This window comes from Cetorhinus maximus, chromosome 20 (assembly GCF_964194155.1).
Source record: "Cetorhinus maximus chromosome 20, sCetMax3.hap1.1, whole genome shotgun sequence".
In the NCBI taxonomy this organism is placed as follows: domain Eukaryota; kingdom Metazoa; phylum Chordata; class Chondrichthyes; order Lamniformes; family Cetorhinidae; genus Cetorhinus; species Cetorhinus maximus.
Window position 1 is genome coordinate 76,105,367 of NC_135898.1, and position 22,405 is coordinate 76,127,771.

Below are 22,405 nucleotides of genomic sequence, written 5' to 3' on the forward strand. Positions count from 1 at the left end.
TTCAGCCTGAAGCCAGCCAAGTCACCCAATTCCGCAAACTGTGTGCATCTTTAATTTTTACCAGACTCTAACTTGCTTAAATCTATCCTTCCCCACTCTGTGAGCTATTTGTGTGTATATGTGTGTGAACTTCAAGTGTGCATGTGCGTACATGTGCATGTGCACGTGAGAAAGTCAGAGCGTATTTTATTATCTTACTTAGATTAGGCTAAGTACAACAAAAGCTATCCTCTTTTGTTAAAACTCAAGAAAACCTGTGTCTTTTATGATCACAGCAAATAAACAGTTAAACATTCACTGAATCGGCAACATATCCTTTTCTTGAAAAAAATCTGTTGCTGTCAAACGGGGAGTGGGAAAAGAGGGGAGCCATCCAACCCATCCTCGCCTGATCATAACAGAAATTTGTAAGCTTTGCTTTCCGTGATCGCACCTATAGACAAACGAGAGATTAGAAGCTGGAAACCAAACTGATTCCTTGAAGCAATTTACAAACTTCGATACAGGTTTTCTTGTGCTTTACAGTGGTAGAGTACTTAGCATGTCCACATTATAGTTCAGCACCTTCCTAGAACAGAGTGAAGTAACTTGGGACAGTTTAAAAGCCCTTTCGATTGAAGAGCTAAGGTATTTGGCTAGACATTTAGAGATAAATAGCCATCCCAAAGTTAGGAAATCTGAAATCCTAAAACTCGTGACCAATCACTTTGAAATTGAACTTGAAGAACATGAGACAGGCATAGAATCTGAAACAGACAGGCTAGCATTAGCAAAGATACAACTAGAACAGTGGAGACTAGAGCCAGAATTCCCAGAAAAGGAAACAAAAGAGACAGGAACAGAAGGAGGAGAATTCCAGAAAAGGGAGAAGGACAGGGCTTTCCAGCAAAGAGGCAGGAAAGAGAATTAAGGCAGCTCGATCTGAGTAAGGAAAGGTCCACTGTACCCAGTGAAGGCATCTCTAATGAGGGACACAACCCTCGATCAGGACCAAGTACTGCCAATTGATGCTAAAGTTCAATGAGGGGGGTGTGGAATCATTTTTTGTCTCATTTGAAAAGCTTGCAAAGCAATTGAAGTGGCCAACAGAGATTTGGAGTCTTCTGTTGCAAAGCAGATTAACAGAAAAAGTCCATGAGGTTTATTCCCTATAGTCCAATGGGAGTTCCTCAAGCTATGAGATGACCAAAAAGGCTATGCTGAGTGAATGGCTGGTACTGGAAGCATACTGCCAAAACTTCCAAGCTTTCCAAAAATGCCCCTAGCAAACTTACGTCCAGTTTGAAAGGGTTAAGCAACTTGCTTTCAGCCTATGTTTACGGGTGCTTAAGATACATCCCACTTATGAGAACCCTCAGGGATATGATTCCCCGAGGAGTTCAAAAACTCACTTCCCCTTTCCATGAAGACTCATGTTGAAGAACAAAGTCTCCAAAGCCAGACAGACAGCCTTCAGAGCAGATGACAGTGATTTAACAGTGTTAACTCAGCACAACTGGGATTTGGTCATTCTTATAGGCTAGGGAGAAATGGGAAGGAGGTAGATGAAGCCAAAGCAAGTTCTAGAGATAAGGGAAGTAATGAAGAAAATTCAGATCAATCCTCAACTTTTAAAAGAAGGAATCAAGATGGCAAACCAGTAGGGGCCTGCCCAGTATGTTGTTAGTGTAGAAATCCTGGGCACCTGAGGGACAACTGCTAGCTTTCCAAAACACCAATGGGGGCACTGCAGTTAAGACAATGTCCATGACCATGAAGGTCAGAAGCCTGTGTTCCAACATGGCCACCAGCCAGAATACCTGTGTAAAGGTAAAAGGACCCCTAGTTTGTCCAAAAATCCAGAAAAGGAGGAGATTAGTATTCTCCGAGATACCGGTTGTTTGCAAACTTTACTTGTGGCAGGAGATGGAGATCTTCCACCTGAAAGCAGAGTGAATACCAGTGTGCTAGTCAAGGGACTCACTAGAGGATGTGTAGCAGTTCCTTTGATAAAGATATACCTGCAGATTGAGCTATTTACAGGGCTAGTAACAGTGGGGGGTGATCCCAAGCTTGTTATGCAGGGGTGGACCTCTTATTAGGGAATGAATTAGCTGACTGCAAGGTATTATACCCCAAAAAATCAAGGTCAGTCAGGCCCCAATACCAAAAGAGATTTAATAATTGCCCATTGTGCCTTATCTAAAGAGGGGGAATAAGAAGATTCAAACTTGAACAAAGCAAAGCTGTAGCTTTAGGGTAAGATTGATAAATGAGTGCTTGAAGATGAATATGTGTTTATTTTAACAAACCTTAAAATAAAATGCTCCCATGATTGCACTTCATTCTGCATGGTGCAGAGATGTCACAAAAACATGCTTTATATCAAATAATGATATTGAAACAAAAACAGAATTACCTGGAAAAACTCAGCAGGTCTGGCAGCATCGGTGGAGAAGAAATCAGTTGACGTTTTGAGTCCTCACGACCCTTCGGCAGAACTGAAGTATAGTTAGGAGAGAGGCGAAATATAAGCTGGTCTAAGGTGGGGGGCGGGGGGGGCCAATGAATATTGAAACCACTGGCTGGAAACCCAAATTGAACCTTTTAAAAGAGACTAAAGCGCGACTTGAGCCTTGCAGCCAAAGGAAGCTACACAATTAACACTGTGCTTTCCACATTCCAACCCTTGAGATGGAGACTGCCAAGTCTGCAAAAAACCCAAAGACAATCACCACAGAGGGGAATACAAGTGAACGACATATCCTGTCCCCATTAGCAAGGCATCTAGACAATCACCTGGTGTACTCAATTAGGTGCAGACGAAGCATTAAACCTAATCACTTGAACAATGGGACCCTGGATGAGACAGCATTCCTAGGTATGAATTAATCAATTTACAATGGAATACATCAGCCATGACCATGTTTGAATCACTGGGTAACGGTCATGTGACAAGCCTACCTCTCCTGTGTTTAAGCATCTGTTTTCTCTGGAGTACAGGACAAGCAGCCAAGATGTTGAAGGAAGAGGAGCCAAATGGGGTCCCTCCTCCCTCTCTCTCTCCAACCCAACTTGCAAGCTTTTGATCCTGTGTGCTGATTGTAACTACCCATGCCACAGAGAGAGACTTCTTAAAGGAATTCAACCCTGCACTAGTCTCTAGAAGAACAGACAAATCATCCATCTATATCATTAAATCGCCTCGACGAGGGAAAGCAGCAGGACCACTAAATTCAGCCTGAAGCCGGCCAAGTCATCAATATTCACAAACTGTATACCCCTTTAATTTTTACCAGATTTACTTAATCTATCCTTCCCCACTCTGTAATCTATTTGTGTGTGTGAGCACGTATGTGCGTGTGTAAGTCAATGCGTATTTTGTTATATTACTCAAGTACAATAAAAGCTATCCCCCTTGTTAAAATACAAGACAACCTGTCTGATTATGAATTGACAAAATATCCTTTTTTTTAAAAAAAAAACCTATTGCGGTCAAACATGGATTGGGAAGAGAGGGGAACCATCCAAACCCTCCCGACCGGATCCTAATAACATCTATGCTGATTTTGCTCCACAAGCCTGCTTCCACCGTACTTCAATCTCACCCTATCATTGTATGTTACTGCCGTTTTTTAATGGCTTCATCTATGTTCATTGGCACTTTCAAGGAATTCTGTATTTGCATCCCCAAGGTCTCTCTGTTCATTCACATCCTTCATTGTCTATCTGTTGAGCGCTCTTAAGCCTCTGTCTTTCCAAAATTTATTAACTCATCCCCCTCCACATTACCTTATTAACCATTTCATAGAAAACTAAGAAAAGAGTTAATTATGTTCCAACTAAATAATCCCAACATCTCCTTGTGGCTATAGTTTTTACCTTTGTAACATCCTGAAGAATCTACCAGTGCACTTTTTATGCCTTAATATCCTCTATAAGGGGGAACAGTAGTCTGTGGCCTAACCATTATGTTGCACAAGGTTTATCATTACTTCTATACTATTGTACTCTTTTCTTTGGTCATTTGATATGTTTTTAATCCAATGCATTTTCAGAAAATTATCCATTTGCACCCCTAAATTCCTCAACCAGGACAGTTTACCACATGTATTGAACAGTTTAATGTCCCCCTTAAAATATCCAAAAAAAGAACTCATTCTTAGCACATTAAGCATTTGTACAATTTAATTGCTCACAGTAATTTTCAGGCTAATGCTTCATCTGAAGGTATAGTTGAAGAGAAGTTGTAATAGGCTAATTCAGTTTTAGCATATTAAGTGTGTTGGACACTGTATATAGTTAGTAGCTTTCCTTAGGCTTTTTCTGCTTGGATTAATGTTAATGACTGATATTCAAATATTGTTTTTTTTCCAAAGGGAATGGCGTATAAAAATAAGGAAGTCTTGCTAAAACTATACAAGGCACTAGTTAGACCACGCCTAGGGCAGAATTTTCTGCCTGTTGGGCGGGCCGGTCAGGAGCTGGCGGGGTGCGGAGCCGATCACCACCCGCTATCGGCTGCGCGCCACCATTTTACATGGGCACATGTGCGCGAAAGAGCATAGAAATCTCCCTGAGGCAGCTCCGTGCCTCAGGGAGATTAAGTTCATATTGAAAGTTTGAAATAAAGAAAGAGTAAAATAATTTAGACGTGTCCCTGTCACGAGCTGGGACATGTTTATGAATTGTGAAAAAAAAAATGTATTTATTTAATAAAACCTTCAGGAAACCTCATCCCGCGCCCGTGGATGAGTTTTCCCAAAAAACGCGAAGGCCGCTTGGGCTCTTTGCCTGCCCACCAACCTCAAGGTTGGACGGGCAGCATTGAGAATTACTTCAATTGGTTTATTAATGGCCTTAACAGGCCTTTGACAGTTCAGCAGGCACGCAGCCACCTCCGGCGCGCGCCCATCGAAAGAAAGATCTGAATGACACACAGTGACATCGGGACACACGCCCGACATCACCGCGCATCATTTTACATGTCGGCGTGTCAGGCTGGCCTCCACTCGTCGACATGAAAATTCTAGTCCTAGAATACTGTGAACAGTTTTGGTCCCCTTATCTAAGGAAAGATATACTGGCATTGGAGACAGTCCAGAGAAGGTTCAATAGGTTGATCCCAGGGATGGAGGGATTTTCTTATGAGGAGAGGTTGAGTAGGTTGAGCCTGTACTCATTGGAGTTAAGAATGAGAGGTGACCTTGTTGAAACGTAAGATTCTTAGGGGGCTTGACAGGGTAGATGCTGAGAGGTTGTTTCCCCTTGTGGGAGTGTCTAGGACCAGAGGGCATAAGGGGGTGCCCATTTAAAACAGATAAGGAGGAATTTCTCCTCTGAGGGTAGTAAATCTGTGGAATTCTTTACTGCAGAGGGCTGTCAAGGCTGGGTCGTTAAGTATATTCAAGGCTGAGATAGACAGATTTTTAATCAGTAAGGGAATCAAGGGTTATGGGGAAAATGCAGGCAAGTGCAGTTGAGGATTATCAGATCAGCCATGATCTCATTAAATGGTGGAGTAGACTCGATGGGCCGAATGGCCTACTTCTGCTCCTATGTCTTATGGTCTTACTCAATTTGTGTTGCCTTGATGGTAATTGAATTGTTCTTCTCCAATGAAATCTTTTCCCTTTGCCTTTATAATGTTGATACTGTTACATCATTAACTAGGCTCTCTCACATTTAACCAGACTGCAATGACATTTCCAAATGCTTTCTTCAGGTGAAAAACCCAGGATTCCTGATAGACCTCGACCCTCAAAAGCAACAGCTGTTCTGCCAGCACCACGCCTTGGCCCCAAGTATTATTCTTAATGATTCATTACTTTTAAGATCTTTTTAAAAATGTACGCCAAAAAATTGATTCTATTTATTAGACTCTTGACACTAATTAAAAGAAAATCAATACATATTAACATTCAATCTCTGTTCCCAGACCAGCCATTTTGAAATTGCCAACTACAAACCATCCAAGTAAGTTATCAAATATACACTCATGAAAATACACCTATTTAAGACTGAGCTGAGTTTCTAAATATTTCTAAAACAAAATTGCTCAATGCATTCAATATCAAAAGAAAATATGATTAGTTAGAAACTGCAATATTCATTCATCAATTGGTGTGATTATAATGATATAAATGGAAGCAGCAGCTATGACTGATAGCTAGTAGCATGGGCTAGATTTTTCCACCCAGTCATCATCATAAGGTGGAAAGTCTAATCTTTTCCTGTACTGACAATTGAAAGGGGGTCTTAACTCATCCATGTTTAATGTCCTTAAAACAATTATTGTAGTCTGTTGTGCAATATAAACTGTGTACTCATTTGCATTCAGCATATCTGCACTGATTTTTTAAAAACTTTTATTATTGCATACTTCTATATGCTGTACTGCTGAGTCAATTATGTCACCATTTTAACAAAATAATGTGATATTTTAATCTTTCAAGCCATAAGTAGTAACGCATGGATAATTGAATACAGGATCAGAAAATAAGGAGAATATTTACATACCATGTCTTTAAAGTTCATTTTTTAAAAAGAAATTAGGCCTTTCTTCTGGCTGGGCATCTACAAAATATTTGAAGTTTGGAGTGCAGCTACAGACTGGAGATGGATAAACACAAAACCCCAAAGTGCCAGGAATTATCAGGATGTGGTCAGTCTTATGGGGAATATTAATAAATCTTACCTCTGTCTAAATCCTTCAGTTGTCAGGGCTTCAAGGGGGCCAGTGATTGCGATAGATTGTAATGGATGCTGGTGGATTGGGGTACCCAATGTACAGATTCCATGGAAAATGAAAGGAGGAGATTTGGAATGTTTCCTCCCTCCTCATTAAATAAATTGCACAAACTCAGTTTAGCATCATGGGGACATACCAGGAAATCCTAGGTCAACACAATGAGATTAGAGACGTGATGTAAGCTGCTCCTGCCCCTTTTTCCTCCGTCTTGCACATCGAGAAAGCTATTCTAATGATCATTGTGAAAAGTAAGCAGATTTTTACTATTTCCTAACAATCATTCTTTTAGGCCTTCCAGAAATCCCGAACAGACCTAATGGGACTTTGGTACGACCTTGTGCTCCCACACGCATTCCCAGCCCTAATTCAAGTTTGGAACAGGTATAACCTCAGCAAATCAATGTATAGTATCAATTTCATAAATAGTGTCAGAAATTAAATAATGGTTGTCAATTCTGTTACAAATTTGGACCGCTTCTGTCTCTGTTGCATCTTCTACCATTTCAATATGAATTCCTTTCACATATTTTGCTACTCCATATACAATGCTTGTGGGCTATCATTCCATCATACCACAAAAAAATTGCCTGCAGTCACCTGCTGTATTCCATATATCAATTTTCCCTACAAATTCCATTCCCCCTACCAATTCATTCACTCCAGCCGAGACATATCTTAATGTTGGTATCCTTGACCCAGAGCGGAGTTTCAGGTCCCCTATCCTATCCAGAACTGAGGCGACCTACTTCCACACTGAAACATTATTCATCTTTGTCACTCCACTGCTGAAATCTTCGCACAAGCCTTGACCATGTCTAAGCTCGACTACTCCAATGCTCTAAAAGCTTCCTATTCTCTATCCTCCATAAACTCCAACTTGTCTAAAATTCTGCTGCACATATATTGTCCCATACCACATTTCATCCACCCTTCTCTTGTCTCTGAAAACTTTTATGGATTCTGCTTTCATATGTGTTTCTAGTAGGGCATCCTATCATGTAACAAATGCCAGTGTTACAAAAAGGCTTGCATTTATATAGTACCTTTCATGACCTCAGGACATCCCAAAGCACTTTACAGCCAGCCAAAGAAGTAATTTTTTGAAATGTAGTCACTGTTGTAATGTAGGAAATGCAGCAGCTAATTTGTGCACAGCAAGCTCCCACAAACAGCAATGTGGTAATGGCCAGATAATCTGTTTATGTGATGTTGATTGAGGGATTACTATTGGCTAAGATGCCAAGGTAGGCCCCCCTACTGTTCTTTAAAATAGTACCATGGGATCTTTTTGAAAGCAGATAGGGCCTCAGTTTAATGTTTCATCTGAAAGTCGGCACCTCCTATAGTTCAGAGGGAGTGCTGCACTACACTGGAACGTCACCCTAAACTTTTGTGCTCAGTCACTGGACTGGGACTTGAACCCACAACTTTCTGACTCGCACATTAATTTTTAAAATTCTTCAGATCACATCTGAACTTTCTCTTTTCTAATGAAAAAACCACTGCTTTGATTAGTGTCTCAACATACAAAGTTCTCAGCTCCAGTATCATTTTAGTGAAGCTCTCATGTATGCACACAATGCCATTGACATTGTATTTTTTTAATTTATTCTTTCAAGGGATGTGGGTGTCACTGGCTAAGCCAGCAATTTTTGCCCAAACCCAATTGCCCATGACAAGGTAGCAGTGAGCTGCCTTCTTGAACCACTGCAGTCCATGTGGAGTAGGTATACTCACAGTGCTATGAGGAAGGGAGTTCCAGGATTTTGATCCCACAATAGTGAAGGAATAGAGATATCATTCCAAGACAGGATGGTGTGTGGCATTGGGGGGTTGGGGGTGCTGGGTGGTGGGGAACTTGCATCTGCTGTCCCTATACCTTTGGATGTTAGAGTTCATTCTTCCCAAAATTCCATATGCTTTTTCACAACTTTATCAGGTTGTCTTTCCATTTCTATATTTCTATTGGAATTCCTTCTTCTCTACTTCCTTTAATGTTTTCCTATTTTGTATATATATTTCCTCAACTTCTTACATCCATCGCCTCAATTCTCTAGTTGAACTCCCCATGGCATTCTTCCATATACTCATTCCACCCCATTTCTGCAACTTCCTCCTGTTGTGAGCACTATTCATGTGACTCTGGCCTCTTGTGCACCTATCCTTCCATTCAACTCATCATCAGCAATAAAGACTTCAGCGACCAGAACCCTTGATTATGGCATTATTTAACTGAATTTCTCCACTTCTCTCAATCCCTTTAATGACCTTATCAAAGCCTGTACCTTCAACAAGCTTTTGACCACTACTCTTAATCTCTCTCTGTCTGGCAACATTCATCTATTTTCCCATATACTTATTTTGTTAATAAAACCTAAAAGGTGTTTTGAACACGAGTACAATATAAATGAAAGCTGTTATACTCAGAAGAAATCTCACCCACTTCCCATTTTACTATAGATTTTGCTGTTAAAGAGCAAGAAGTTATTTTTAAAAATTGTGCAATATTGGAACCGTTTCATATTGAACACTTTATTACCTGCAGGATCCCAATGTTGATGGAAAAGCATGGTTTGCAAATCATTGTGACCGAAAAAGCGCAGAAGAGGCTTTAAACAAATTTAATAAAGTAAGAGTCAATTTCTACCAGGCGGTTTTACAGTATTTCAATCATGATAAAGCTAAATATATATTGTTTTTATATATGACAAAACAGGATGGATCCTTTCTCGTAAGAAAAAGCTCAGGGCAGGACTCAAAGCAGCCATATACGTTAGTTGTGTTGTACAAAAGAAGAGTCTATAATATTCCTGTACGCTATATTGAATTAACACAAGAGTACGCATTAGGCAAAGAGAAGAATGGTGAAGAGGTGAGTGATTTACTGAATTTTCGCTTCAACTTCTAAAGATAATCAGATACTTTTTATTTATTGTACTTTACATGTAGATAGCAATGATTTAACACTTACATAGTGTTCCATATTTTGTTAAGAAACTACACAACACTAGCTTTTGGCAACCACAATTTGTTGATATGTGTCATATTAAGATCGTTTCTTTTGACAGTTTGTTTATTGCGGTACATTTTTGGATGTGATAATTACTGTTAACAGTGGGTAAATTAGAGTGAAATCAATGCATGGGGTGAAATTCAGTCAGTTGATATTTTAAGTGAAAAAATCAGTTTTAGTATAAAATGGATATGGCAGCAGTTGTTTCACCTCAAGTTTTTAAATTTTGTTTTTGTTTAAGACTCAATTTTTATACAGTACAATCTCACCTAGAGATTAATCTGTTCTTTTGATATTTTATATAAGAATATTCCAGGAAAAACTCAGAATATCAGTGGCTGATCCTCCGTAGGCATTCCACCCATCACCATGCGTAACACTAACAGCAGACCAGCACAACACCCAGGAAAATGGCAGAAATGGCTGTTCCACCATTTTCCTTTGGAGTTCTGCTGGGCAGGAGGGGATGGGTGGAATCCCCGCCCCCTCCCTGCCCCCATAGAATTTCAGCCCTAATTACTAGTCTTTCCGGAGGATTATGTTTTTTAAAAAAAAGTTTACATTAAGTGGGGGAAAATGCTTGGGCCGCTAACTCTTGGGTTTGAAGAATGTGCAAATCAAATTTACACCCACAGCAGTGAAGGTGCTTGGGACAGAACGTGGCTCTGGACTAAAACATTAATATCTGGTCAAGGGACATAGACAGATCTTCAGCCCCTGAAGATCAGAATTCATTGGGAATGACGACGAGTCTCAACAGGGATGTCCTGTGGGCAACCCAAGCTGGCCACTTCAAATGAGTCCTAAGCCTGGAGATTCCCCATGCCAATTTGACTCCAGCCTTGGAACAGCACAGAAACTCGTGGAGCAATCGCTCCAGCAACTTGTTTTGAACACAAATCATGTTTCTCCCCCAAAGAGTGTTTTGTTTGAAATGTTTTTCTTTAACCAATTTAGACCTTGGACTACCACCACTACCATTACCCTTCCCCCCCTCATTGACCATGGTAATTAGCACTAGTGCACCCTTGCGCCTATTGTACCTATCTTCTCCAGCATCCTTCCTAGGACATAAGTGTGCGGGGGGCAGGTGGGGGTATACTTTGTCACACTTGTCTTGGTGGAGCAGGGTCTCAGGAAGTTCCAAGTCTGTGTATTTAAATCCACAGAAAGTCATTTTTCATATTCAAATAACTAACCAATTTCATGCTTTTGCTCACCTTTTTGAGCTCCACAGCACTCCAAGATAAGCAGAATCTGGCATGGGAGTGCTTGACATCCATGTTAATAGGAAATGTTACAATTACACTGACAGTTCTGTCATTTCTTGTGGACCATAGCATGCCACAGAACAAGAGTGTTGGCAACAAATTTTATACCTTTGAAAGCAGCGTAATTATTGTGAAGCATATATTACAATGAAATTCAGTGTAGAGTATTGGTGACACATATTCAAGTTTTGTTTTTAAATGAAAAATAATTGCATCTGCCATATATACACAGATGGGTCAAGTGTTGATAATCCTCTTGCATTTTTAAATAATTAGCTTTATCATGGGGAGAAAATGGTCTCAGCATTTGTGTTGCTCTGTAAATCTAGCTAGTTCTCAATATCCAAACATAGGTCTAAGATGGCAATTTAAAAGCATGATGAATGAACACAATTAATTCATTTGACAACAAAATTCACAGTCACCATACTATACTTAGTTTGACAATTCAAAACAATGCTCAGATGTAGCTTGAAAATTATGTAGACGTTATAGTAACAAAACAGAATTCATTAGAGGCTGTGCTAAGGCTCTATAATGGACTGTCAGACTGCACCTAGACTACTGTGTTCAGTTCTGCTTATATTAACAACACAAATGCATTGCAGATAGTGTAGTAAAAGGACAAGCCTAGTCCAAAGTGTGAAAGGAAGAAGGAAAGATGAAATTCAAAAATTTAGTATGAAAATGTGGTGTTTCAGGTGATGATTTCATTAAATGTACTTAAAATTCAACATTGGCTGGCCGAAATTTTGCAGTCAAAATTTTACTTCACATTAAATCAGGGAAGTAGAACATGGTGAAATAAATTTTAAATGGGGAGAATGTAAATTTGAAATTTATGAAAAACATTTACAGCATTTGAAATGATTTGCCTGGCAGGATAGAACAAAGCCCATTCGATATATTCAGAATTAAGCTGCGTACAATAATAAGAGTTGAAAAATTCAAGAGATGGGCTTTCATGGCCTCCCTCGTTCTGATTCTCCATTTCTCATTTCAGCTTTCTTTTATATATTATTTACTAATTGGGCCACATGGTGTGGAATTCCCTCGCTAAGCCCCTCTAGCCTCTCCACCTTCCTCTCCTAAGACCTACCTTTCTCACCAAGCTTGAGAGTCATCACTCATAATATTTCCCACCTTTTGGTTTGGCACCCTCTTTTCAATTAAAAAAAAAGGCATCGCTGTAGTACCTTGGGATATTTTTGCACATTAGAGGCACTGTATAAGTGCAAGCTATTTTTGCCAAGGTTTTAGATTTAAAAAAAGGATACCATAGTTCTAACAGTCTATTTTGTTTCTCTCCATCTAGCGGTTTTCCAGTGTTGCTGACATAATTGAAAGCCATCAAAAGAATCCCTTGGTACTCGTTGACAGCCAAAACAACACGAAAGAGTCTACCAAATTGAAGCACCCAGTCAAATTTTTATAATACATGTATTTAAATATTACCGACTGAATGGATTATTTCTCATTTCCCTTTCATATGACTAATTCTCATTTCCAAACAACAAAAAATATTTTGAATAAATTTTTCAAGCTATATTGTATAAATCCATACAATGAGGCTCCCATAGGAGATGAATTGTGTAATGCTTAATGTTTGTTCGTTAGAATTCATCAGCATCAGTGCAACATAAATATTTTATTAGAGTACAGATTAATAGTTTACATATCAAAGCATGTTACTAAAGTCACTAGACAGTTACTAAGACTGGACAGGGTATACTACCCAGGTCACATAAGGAAGGAAGACATGGTTTACAAAAACTGAACAAAGACACGCGCTGTTAAAGTTTAACCTTAATGAATTAAAACCTATAACCAGTTTTTGCCAAAGCTTAGTCAGTAAATATTTGCACTCCAATTTCTAATCGCCTTTAGCATACGATGCATTTTATCAAGGCATAAGAATATTTAAATGTTACTAAGTAATTGATGTAGAACTAAATACGAAAGTAAAATAAAGGTTAGCCCTTCTCAAGGGCAACTGCCTACCTTGTGATGCCCACATCCCGTGAATGAATGAAAAAAAGCTGCACGTCTGTGGTGCAATGAGCTTTTCATCTCCAGGCACTGGATTTGAAAGCAACCTAGGCTGATAGAATGAAACTATATATTCATTGTAAGGTAAAACCTTCCCATGCAACCGCAGAAGGTGCAACACCTGCCCCTTTACTTCCCCTCTCCTCACTGTCCAAGGGTCCAAACACTCCTTTCAAGTGAAGCAGCATTTCTTCAGTTTAGTCTACTGCATTCGTTGCTCCCAATGCGGTTTCCTCTACATTGGAGAGACCAAACACAGACTGGGTGACCACTTTGCAGAACACCTTCGGTCTGCCCGCAAGCATGACCCAGACCTCCCCTGTCACTTGCCATTACAACACTCCACCCTGCTCTCATGCCCACATGTCTGTCCTTGGCTTGCGGCATTGCTCCAGTCAAGCTCAACGCCAATTGGAGGAACAGCACCTCATCTTCCGAGTAGGCCTTTACAACCTTCCGGACTGAATATTGAGTTCAACAATTTTAGATCATGAACTCTCTCATCCATCCCCACCCCCTTTCCGACGCCCCCCCCCCCCCCCGCTTTTTTTCCCAATAATTTATATAGATTTTTCTTTTCCCACCTATTTCCATTATTTTTAAATGTATTTCCATCCATTGTTTTATCTCTACCTTTTAGCCTATTTCGATTCCTTCACCCCACCCCCACTAGGGCTATCTGTACCTTGCTTGTCCTGCTTTCTACCCTTAATTAGCACATTCCTTAGATAATATCACCACCTTCAACACCTCTTTGTCCTTTTATCTATGACATCTTTTGGCTATCTCCACCTAGCACTGGCCCTCTATCCAGCTCTACTTGTCCCACCCCCCCCCCTTAAACCAGCTTATATTTCACCTTTCTTCTATTTTTACTTAGTTCTGTTGAAGAGTCATACGGACTCGAAACGTTAACTGTGTTCCTCTCCGCAGATGCTGCCAGACCTGCTGAGTTTTTCCAGGTATTTTTATTTTTAGTTTTGTTTTTATTCATTGTAAGGGTCTGTCATGAGATGAGTTTGAGCAGTCTAAATCGCATTCTTGTTCATAGGCCAACAGCATAAAATCACCTGGAATTTTGCACTAGTTGACACCAGCAGTCAGAGACAAGTGTTGCGAAGAGAAATTATATGATAATACCATGGGTGGTGTTCTCTGAAATGGAGAAGGTTTATTATTGGAGAACTGCTCTACATGTAATTGTGCTGCATTGGTCATGGAAATTGGTCATGGGAATTGCTAATAATGGTACTGTGTGCTTGAAATCACAAGTGCTCCATTCCCTGACACTACCATCGCTTATTGATTAAGTCAAAATTTGCAGAAGTTCTTCATAAAGTTGTTAATTTGGAAGAAGCCGGGCCACATTACTTGCATGAATAAGGAACTTGAAATTGCTAAATACATCATGTTCTAGAATGCATTGCATATATGGTAATTTAATTGAAAATTATGTGGTAATACAGAAAATACAAGTTCAAAATCCCACTATGGCAATTTGAATTTTAAACGATGAGTAAAAGTGACCATGAAGGGGTCAGAATGTTGTAAAAACTCACTAGTTCACTAATGTCCTTTTGGAAAGGAAATGCCAGCTTTGCCAGTGCTACCCACATTAAAAACTGTTATGGAAAATCACTTACGGTGAATGCAAAAATCTGTCCGTGGAGGTACTAAATTTGTTTTGTACAAAACAATACTGTGTTAACTAATAAATATTGCAAAATGCAGATATTCATATAATTTTAAATCAAGGAATTTAATTCAAGAAAAATAATGTATATTGACAAATTGCTGGTGTTCTCAACTGCACTTGTTGAGAATATCACACTATCTGGCACTTTTCTTATCAAAAAGAGTGGGAATTGACTCCTGAATGCACTAAAGAGATGACTGTCTAAGAGGCAGGTTTGCACCACTTGATTTTCAGATCAAATGGAGTTTTTAAACGTGAAGCCAGATCAAATATTTGAGTTTCTGTCCATTAGTCTGGCCCCAATGTCATTCTGGAATACAGAGTTATAAGACCTACTGGGAAGGTTACTTAGCTTGTGGACATGAGAACTAAAATCAGTCCATCCTCTCTCTGCCAGCTCCTTGTTAGAGCAATCTAGAACTAATCCCTCAACCCTGCTTTCTTCCTTTTCCCGTTTCTTCTGCTGCTTCAAATATTTCCAAATCTTTATCTTAAGATGATGCAATGGTCTCCGCCTGAAGCACTTGTCATGACATGCTCTGACAAATTTCTGCACAAAGACAATCCTCCTAATCATTCTCCTCACTTTCTTGGTGAGGATTTTAAACCTCTCAGCACTGAATTCCCAAGCAGAGGAAATACTTTTTCCTGATTCCCTCCATCAACATTTTTAGTAATTTTGAAAATATTAAATCTAACTCCCCTTGCTACTCAATAAATAGCCCAAGTATCCTAAATCTCTTCCCATAAACTTGTTTGCCATATCTGGTGAATCTACACTGTATGCTCTAGCTATAATGTCCTTTCTAAATTCAGGTGTCATGAAACTCCTATAGCACCCTAATCACAATCTAACTATTGCCATTTGCAAATTTAACATAGCTTACACTCTGCTCCTATTTATAAAACCCAAAACGTCATTAACCTTTCTATCGCTTTGTCTACCTGCATTCTTACTTTCAGTATTTGATCTCTAGGGCCCATATTTTCACCATGATGGAAAGGCTCTGTGGGTGTACCTACACCACACCCAGCAGCCTCCGCACTAGTTCTGGGGTCACCCACCCCGACTCCCATTTCAGCCCTCATTACCACCCACCCGCCCAACCAAAAGTCCAACCTGCAGGCGGCCATTTTCAAAGGTCGGAAATCTCACGGCTCTGCAAACCTGACCTGGGGACAAAAATCTGGGCCTGGGCCACGATATGTTCATGCACCCCTTCAACACATCTACATAGGTCTTAATCTCTACAATTCCCTCCCTAAGCTCCTAAACCGCTCCATCACAATCTGCACCAGTAATACACTCCTTAAAACCTACCTCTTTGTCCAAGCCTTCAGTCACTTGTCTCAGTATCTCAATACATAGCTGTGTTAAATCCTTTTTGATAATAGCTTCTGCGAAGAACCTTGGCACATTTTAGTATGTCAAAAGGTGATGTATAAATGTAAGTAATTGTTGAATGTCTATTCAATATATGCCAAACTATATTGTGAAGACAGTGGCAGTGAAGGACAAAATCCTGGTATTCCCTTGTTAACTGCACCGTGGGTGTAGCCACGCCACATGGATTGCAGTGTTCAAGAATATGGCTCACCACCACCTTTTAAAGGGCAATTAGGGATGGGCAATAAATGCTAGCCTAGCCAGCAACACCCATATCCTGTGAATGAATAAATAAGAGTTCTCTACATTATATTGTATTTGTCACCTGTCTTATGTCCTTAAAATGTGATATGAATATAAAAGACTTAAGATATGAACTATATTTAAGTGTTCTCTGACAGTTCATCAATAATTAATTTTCTTACTTCCGCAGTCTGCAAACTCACAAATATCAAAATTTGCCAGCAACTTGAAACAACTCTGATACAAAATAGTTGGATTTCACAAGTCAAGCACTTGTTTGTTCCAACAACTGGAACCAGAAGCAGAGGGCTATCAGAAACCAATTTTACTTTTTTTTCTGGTCTGATTTGGAATCACCGAGCAATAATATAGTGAGGCCCATGCTTGAGCTGGGGAGTCCACAATCATGAGGTGTTGGAGGGTTCGCCTCGCTGGATGCATCACTTTGCATCAATGAGCCAATAGCTGTCATCTGGAGCAAAGTTCTGTTCCCAACTGTTAGGTAGTATCTAAATTTATGATTCATATGTTCTAGGAGTATAACTTTTAGGTTTTGGTTAAAAAAAAACCTGGGTTTGAGAAACTGGTAAACACCCAAGATAATTACAATTCAAAGGATGGTCCATGTTTATTTAAAAGAGTTAGAAATGTGAAAACAATAAACGACAGGTGGTCCTTTCAGCTTCCTTATGGAACCAGTAAGTCTGGTAAGATGGCAGTTGTTCCTGTTAGAGATATAAATTATTCATGCACGTCCCAGAATCGAGAGAGATGTTTTGAGGGTAAAGTTAATTAATTTAGATCTCTTTCTAGGACATCCCTGGCGTGCCAAGTTGTCAAGGGATAGATTGCAGGGAGGATTTTTTTTTTGGCTTTGGTGTTTTATCTGTGTGATTTCCCACATAAACAGGCTGTCAACTTGGGAGCAGCTTTCAGACAGGCAGAAAGAGAATCTTGTAGGAGCTGTAAAGCAGCTGGAACCAGAAGCAGAGGGCTATCAGAAACCAATTTTTTTTTGGTCTGATTTGGAATCACCGAGTAATAATATAGTGAGGCCCATGCTTGAGCTGGGGAGTCCACAATCATGAGGTGTTGGAGGGTTCGCCTCACTGGATACTAGTAGAAGGACCCCAAGAAATCTCATACCATGGAGAATAGCGGGAACACCGAGGAGAATAAAAGTGAATTCCTGAGAGCTTGGCACACCTTAATTTGGGCCCAGAAAAAGTAACTCTCGAGATCCTACATAGTATAGTGGAACTCGTGGGTGGAAATAAAAGTAGAATGATGAGTTCTCTTGAGATTTTAGGGTTTAAAGCATAAGTGTTTACAAAATATAGTGTTAGGTTAATCATGCTTGCTTTGTTTAACTCTTGTACAGTAAAGTTTTTTGTTTAAAACATGAAATCTTGTGGTGTAATTCCATTATTAACTGGGAATTCAAGTTCCTTTTTTTAAAGAAAGTTACCAGCCTCTACAGAAATTCTAACATAGCTGACTTGCATATCAAACAAGATGCCTGGAATAACAACTTGGGGTAGGTTTTTCCAACTGGGTCTTCCAAAAGGTGTTACTTAGTGTAATTGTACCTGTTATTGTACTGACACAATATCACATTGTCATCACTGAATCTACCACCATCAACATCTTAGGGGTCACTATTGGTCAGAAACTTGACTGGACCAGCCAAATAAACACCATGGCTAAAGATCATGACAGAGATCGGGGCTTCTATAACTGACTCAGCTCCTGATCCCCAAGCCTGTCCATCATTTCAGAGCACAAGTCAGAAATGTCATGGAATACTTCCCATTTGCCTGAATGATTGTAACTACACCATCACTCAAGAAACTCAACTCCATACAGGATAAAGCAGCTCACTGGATTGGCATGCTCCCCGCTACCTGTATGCCATTGCTACCATGTGTACCATTTACAAGATGCACTTCAACAACTCTCCAAGGCTTCTGTGACACCACCACACAAACCTGCCACCTCTACTCTCTAGAAGTTGTTCAAAAACAGCAAGTCCATGGGAATACCATCACCTGCAAGTTCCACTCCAAGTTGCATCACCTTAATTTGAAGAGGTCACCATTTCTTCATAGTGGATCAAAATCTTGAACTCCCTTCAAAATAAGGGATCTCCCATTTGACACGAAGATAAGGAGGAATTTCTTCTCTTAGAGGGTCATTAATCTTTGGAATTCACTAGCCTAGAGAGTAGTGGAGCCTGGGTTATTTAATATATACAGGGCAGAGTTAGATTTGTGATCTACAAAGGAGTCAAGGGTTATGGGGAGCAGGTAAGAATGTGGAGCCACAATCAGATCAGCCATGATCTTATTTAATGGCAGAGTAGGCTCAAGGGATTATATTTCTTATATTATCCCTAACAATACTGTGGGAGTACCTTCACCACATAGAATGCAACAATTCAAGGTGACTTGTCAAGGGCACTTTGCAATGGGCGATAGGTGCTGGCCTTGCAAGTGGTACTGACACCTTATGAATAACTTAAGCACATAACCTAATTTGGTGATTCATCATAAATTGGGTTGGAAATTGCAAATGAAGTGCTTTGAAGGTTACTTACAGAGGTAAATTTGGGCAGGATGCAATCAGTTGAAATGCAAGAGTCAATGTATTGAAATATGTATATTCTAGTCTTTAGGAAAACTAATATTTTTATTGTACACTGACAAATCACCAATGGGGGAGTTATGGTTTTATATCAGTGATTATGAATGTGGAAGAAAAACAGGGCCCCTGATTTGGAGCAAACTAGTCATATTCAATTTTAAATCTGAAATTCTCAAACATGGTTTGTCTATCAAATTCCATGGCTTTGTGTGAGAATAGTAAATGACTGGTATATTTGTTTTCATCCTGTAACAGCTGTAAAGCTGGGAATACAATGTACGATTGTTATTGATGATGTTGCAGTCTGCTACTTTAGATTTAGTTGTGCCATGGAGGGAGAGGGGGTTTCAGGTGAGAATTGTCCTTGCATTTTGCAAATACTGTGGACAATCCTGGGTTTTGATTGCATTAGCAGGGGGGGGGGGGTGGGTTTGGAATTTGGCAGTGAGCTGATGTGGTCTGTCACTAGGAGGCAGGGTGGGGTGATGGGAGGGCGTTGTGGGGGGAATCTTTTGAAGGGGACCCAGAGATGTTAAAGATGTTTGGAATAGGAGATTTGGCTCATGGTGGATTCTTATCATCTCTCAGTAGTGAAGGGAGAGGAAATCCATGGATGTGATAAATCTAGGATAAGGGGCATCATAGATCTAGCTGGTTTTACTGGTTTTCAATGCTAAAAGCAGCATGCTATAGCCAGAGCTAAGCAAGTCCACAACAAAAAAGATGAGAATAGATTCATTGTCGGCACCGACAACAACTTTTATTTATATAGTGCCTTTAATGTCTTAAAATATCCCAAGGCACTTCACACGTGTTTTTTTAGATCAAACAAAATTTGACAAGTCACATAAGGGGATATTTGGGTAGAAACCAAAAGCTTGGACAGAGATAAGTTAAAATACTTTAAAAAGGAGGAAAAAGAGGTGGAGAAGTTTAGAGGGGGAATTCCAGAACTTAAGGCCTAGACAACTGTGGCATGACCATCAAAAAGGAAAATGGGTATGCACAACAGGCAAAATTTGAGGAATGCAAAGTTCTCGGAGGTTCTAGGGTTAGAGTTTACAGAAATCGGGAAGGGCGAGGCCATGGAAGGATTTGAAAATGAGGATGAGAATTTTAAAAACCAAGACATTGATTGGTTAGGAGCCATGTAGTTGAGTGAGCACAGGAGTGATGGGTGAACTGGATTTAGTGCAAGTGAGGATACAGGCAGCAGAGTTTTGGATGAGCTCAGATTTATTACCATGCAAGATGGGAGGCTGGCCAGGATAGCATTGGAATAGTCAAACCTAGAACAAGGGCATGTGAGAGGTTTCAGCAACAGATGAACTGAGGCAGGATCAGAGTCAGATAATGTTATGGAGGTGAAAAAAGGCAATCTTAATGATGGCATGGATATGTGGTCAAAAAACTTACCTTGGGATCAAATACGACATCAAGGTTGCAAAGACTGGTTCAGCCTCAGACAATTGCCAGGGAGAGGAATGGAGTCAGTTGCTAGGAAAGTTTGTTTGGCGGGGGTGGCGGGTGGAAATCAAAGACAATGGCTTCAGTTTTCCCAATATTTAGTTGGAGAACATTTCTTCTCATTTTGTACTGGATGTTAAACAATTTAGAGCTAGTGGAGGGGTCGAGAGAGGTGGTGGTAAAGTACGGCTGAGTATTTTCAGCCTGCACGTGGAGCCAGCCATTCTTTTTCTGGATGTCATAATCATGGGACTGCACAGACAAGAAATGAGGACGACAGGGATAAGATTAGGATTCACCAGAGGTAACTTTGCAGGAGTGGAAAGAGAAATACTATTGAGAACAGTGTTTCAACATCAGGCAACCAATGAGGAAGATCTCCATACACATTCCAATCCCAGCCATGACATGGCAGTAAATATGTGTATAAGATAGCCCTTTGGTGTTTACAACTCTTCAGTCTTAGGTATTATGTGGATAATCATCTTCAGTCTTCACCTGTAGTCTCTACCACCATAGATACCAATGTCCAGTCAATTTGGTTAAGACTACCTGTCGTTAAAAGGCTAAGTGGATAAAGACTATTTGCGCTGACATTTTGTAGTAATGAATATTTGTGCACTAGTTTTTGTTGACCATCTAAACAAGATACTTCAATACTTTTTCTCTGCAATGAGAGGAATGGGGCTATTTTCTCCATTAACAATCCCACCTTATTAAAGCAGCCTGTGTCAATCTACAGTAGTACTCATAATATCCAGGCTTAGTGCAAAAAGTGACAATCATACTATACGAATATCAGGCAATGGCTAGCTCAAACACCTCCATTATCTTAGGCCACTATTGATCATCAACTTGGCTGGGCCAACCATATCAACTCCAAACACTATGCCTACAAGGTACTGGACAGGTACTCTGCAATGAATAGCTCAACTCCAAGCTCCTCATAACCTATCTAGCAATGGGACTTAGTTTGTCTGATGGCAGTAAAAAGGGGAGGGAAAAACCTTTCAATTTTGTGAACACTCAGTTATGAAGTAAGCAAGTTTTCAAACAATTTAGCATCAAAACCACATTTGTTTGTTTCCATTCTGATTCTCATTTCAAATAAAGATTGTTCAAGAGAAAACAAAAACTAATTTGTTTGTAGAATGGTCCAAATGGTGATTCAGCAATTTCTATTTTGAGCACAACATCCAAGATTTAAACAGCATTGGACAGATATGATTTAAGCATAAACTCTCAATAATATAAACCCTCAGTCAGGCAGAAAAGCACCATTGTCTAGGTCACAATGGACATGGATTTTTTTGCCACTATTCCGTTTCTCTAAACTGTACTTGTTTTTGTGTGCTTATGAAGCTTAATACAGCAAGACATCCAAAACTTCTGAGAAACAGCTGAAACACTGCAGTCTGAAAATGACCACAAGCAGATTTAAGACACGTTAAGCTTCATAAAGATGCAAAGGAAGGCTTGCAAGTCATAATAGGATATGTTAAAAAACATTATAGAAAGGGCGAGGCTACTCATTACTCGTGTAAGAGGAGAATGCCCTAACCTCTATCCAACTACCTTTGGTAGAGAATGTGTGGGCATCAGCGGGATAGGATAGGATTGAGTGTTGATGTGATGCATCCTTCAGTTGGGTAGCTGATCAATAATAAAAGATCACAAAAGAATGCTGAAAATTTTCTTCAAATGCATGCAACAAACTATACACACACATGGAGTCAGCACTTCCAGTAGAGAACAGAAAAAATGACGACAAACAGGCAACAGAGATCAAGATACACGAATGTGTCTCATGTTAGGATGTTGGTTAGCTTTGTTGCTGCTATTGAGACGCAGACGCCACTGCCACTATTATTAAATTCTTCTAAAAACATGTTTAATTATGTTTGCA

The 22,405-nt window shown here is 39.8% G+C and overlaps 1 protein-coding gene across 2 annotated transcripts in view; it reads left to right on the top strand.

The window, feature by feature from the left end:
* The window catches only part of blnk (B cell linker), a 226,762-nt gene extending 213,745 nt beyond the window's left edge, over nt 1-13,017 (top strand). For both annotated transcript variants that reach the window (XM_078564923.1, XM_078564924.1), the window contains 6 exons: nt 5,705-5,783; nt 5,918-5,955; nt 7,020-7,111; nt 9,276-9,359; nt 9,447-9,602; nt 12,330-13,017. In XM_078564923.1, coding sequence (XP_078421049.1) covers nt 5,705-5,783; nt 5,918-5,955; nt 7,020-7,111; nt 9,276-9,359; nt 9,447-9,602; nt 12,330-12,449 — 569 coding nt within the window. In that variant the 3' untranslated portion in view covers nt 12,450-13,017. The remainder of the gene's footprint in view (nt 1-5,704; nt 5,784-5,917; nt 5,956-7,019; nt 7,112-9,275; nt 9,360-9,446; nt 9,603-12,329) is intronic.
* Nucleotides 13,018-22,405: the final 9,388 nt, after the last annotated feature.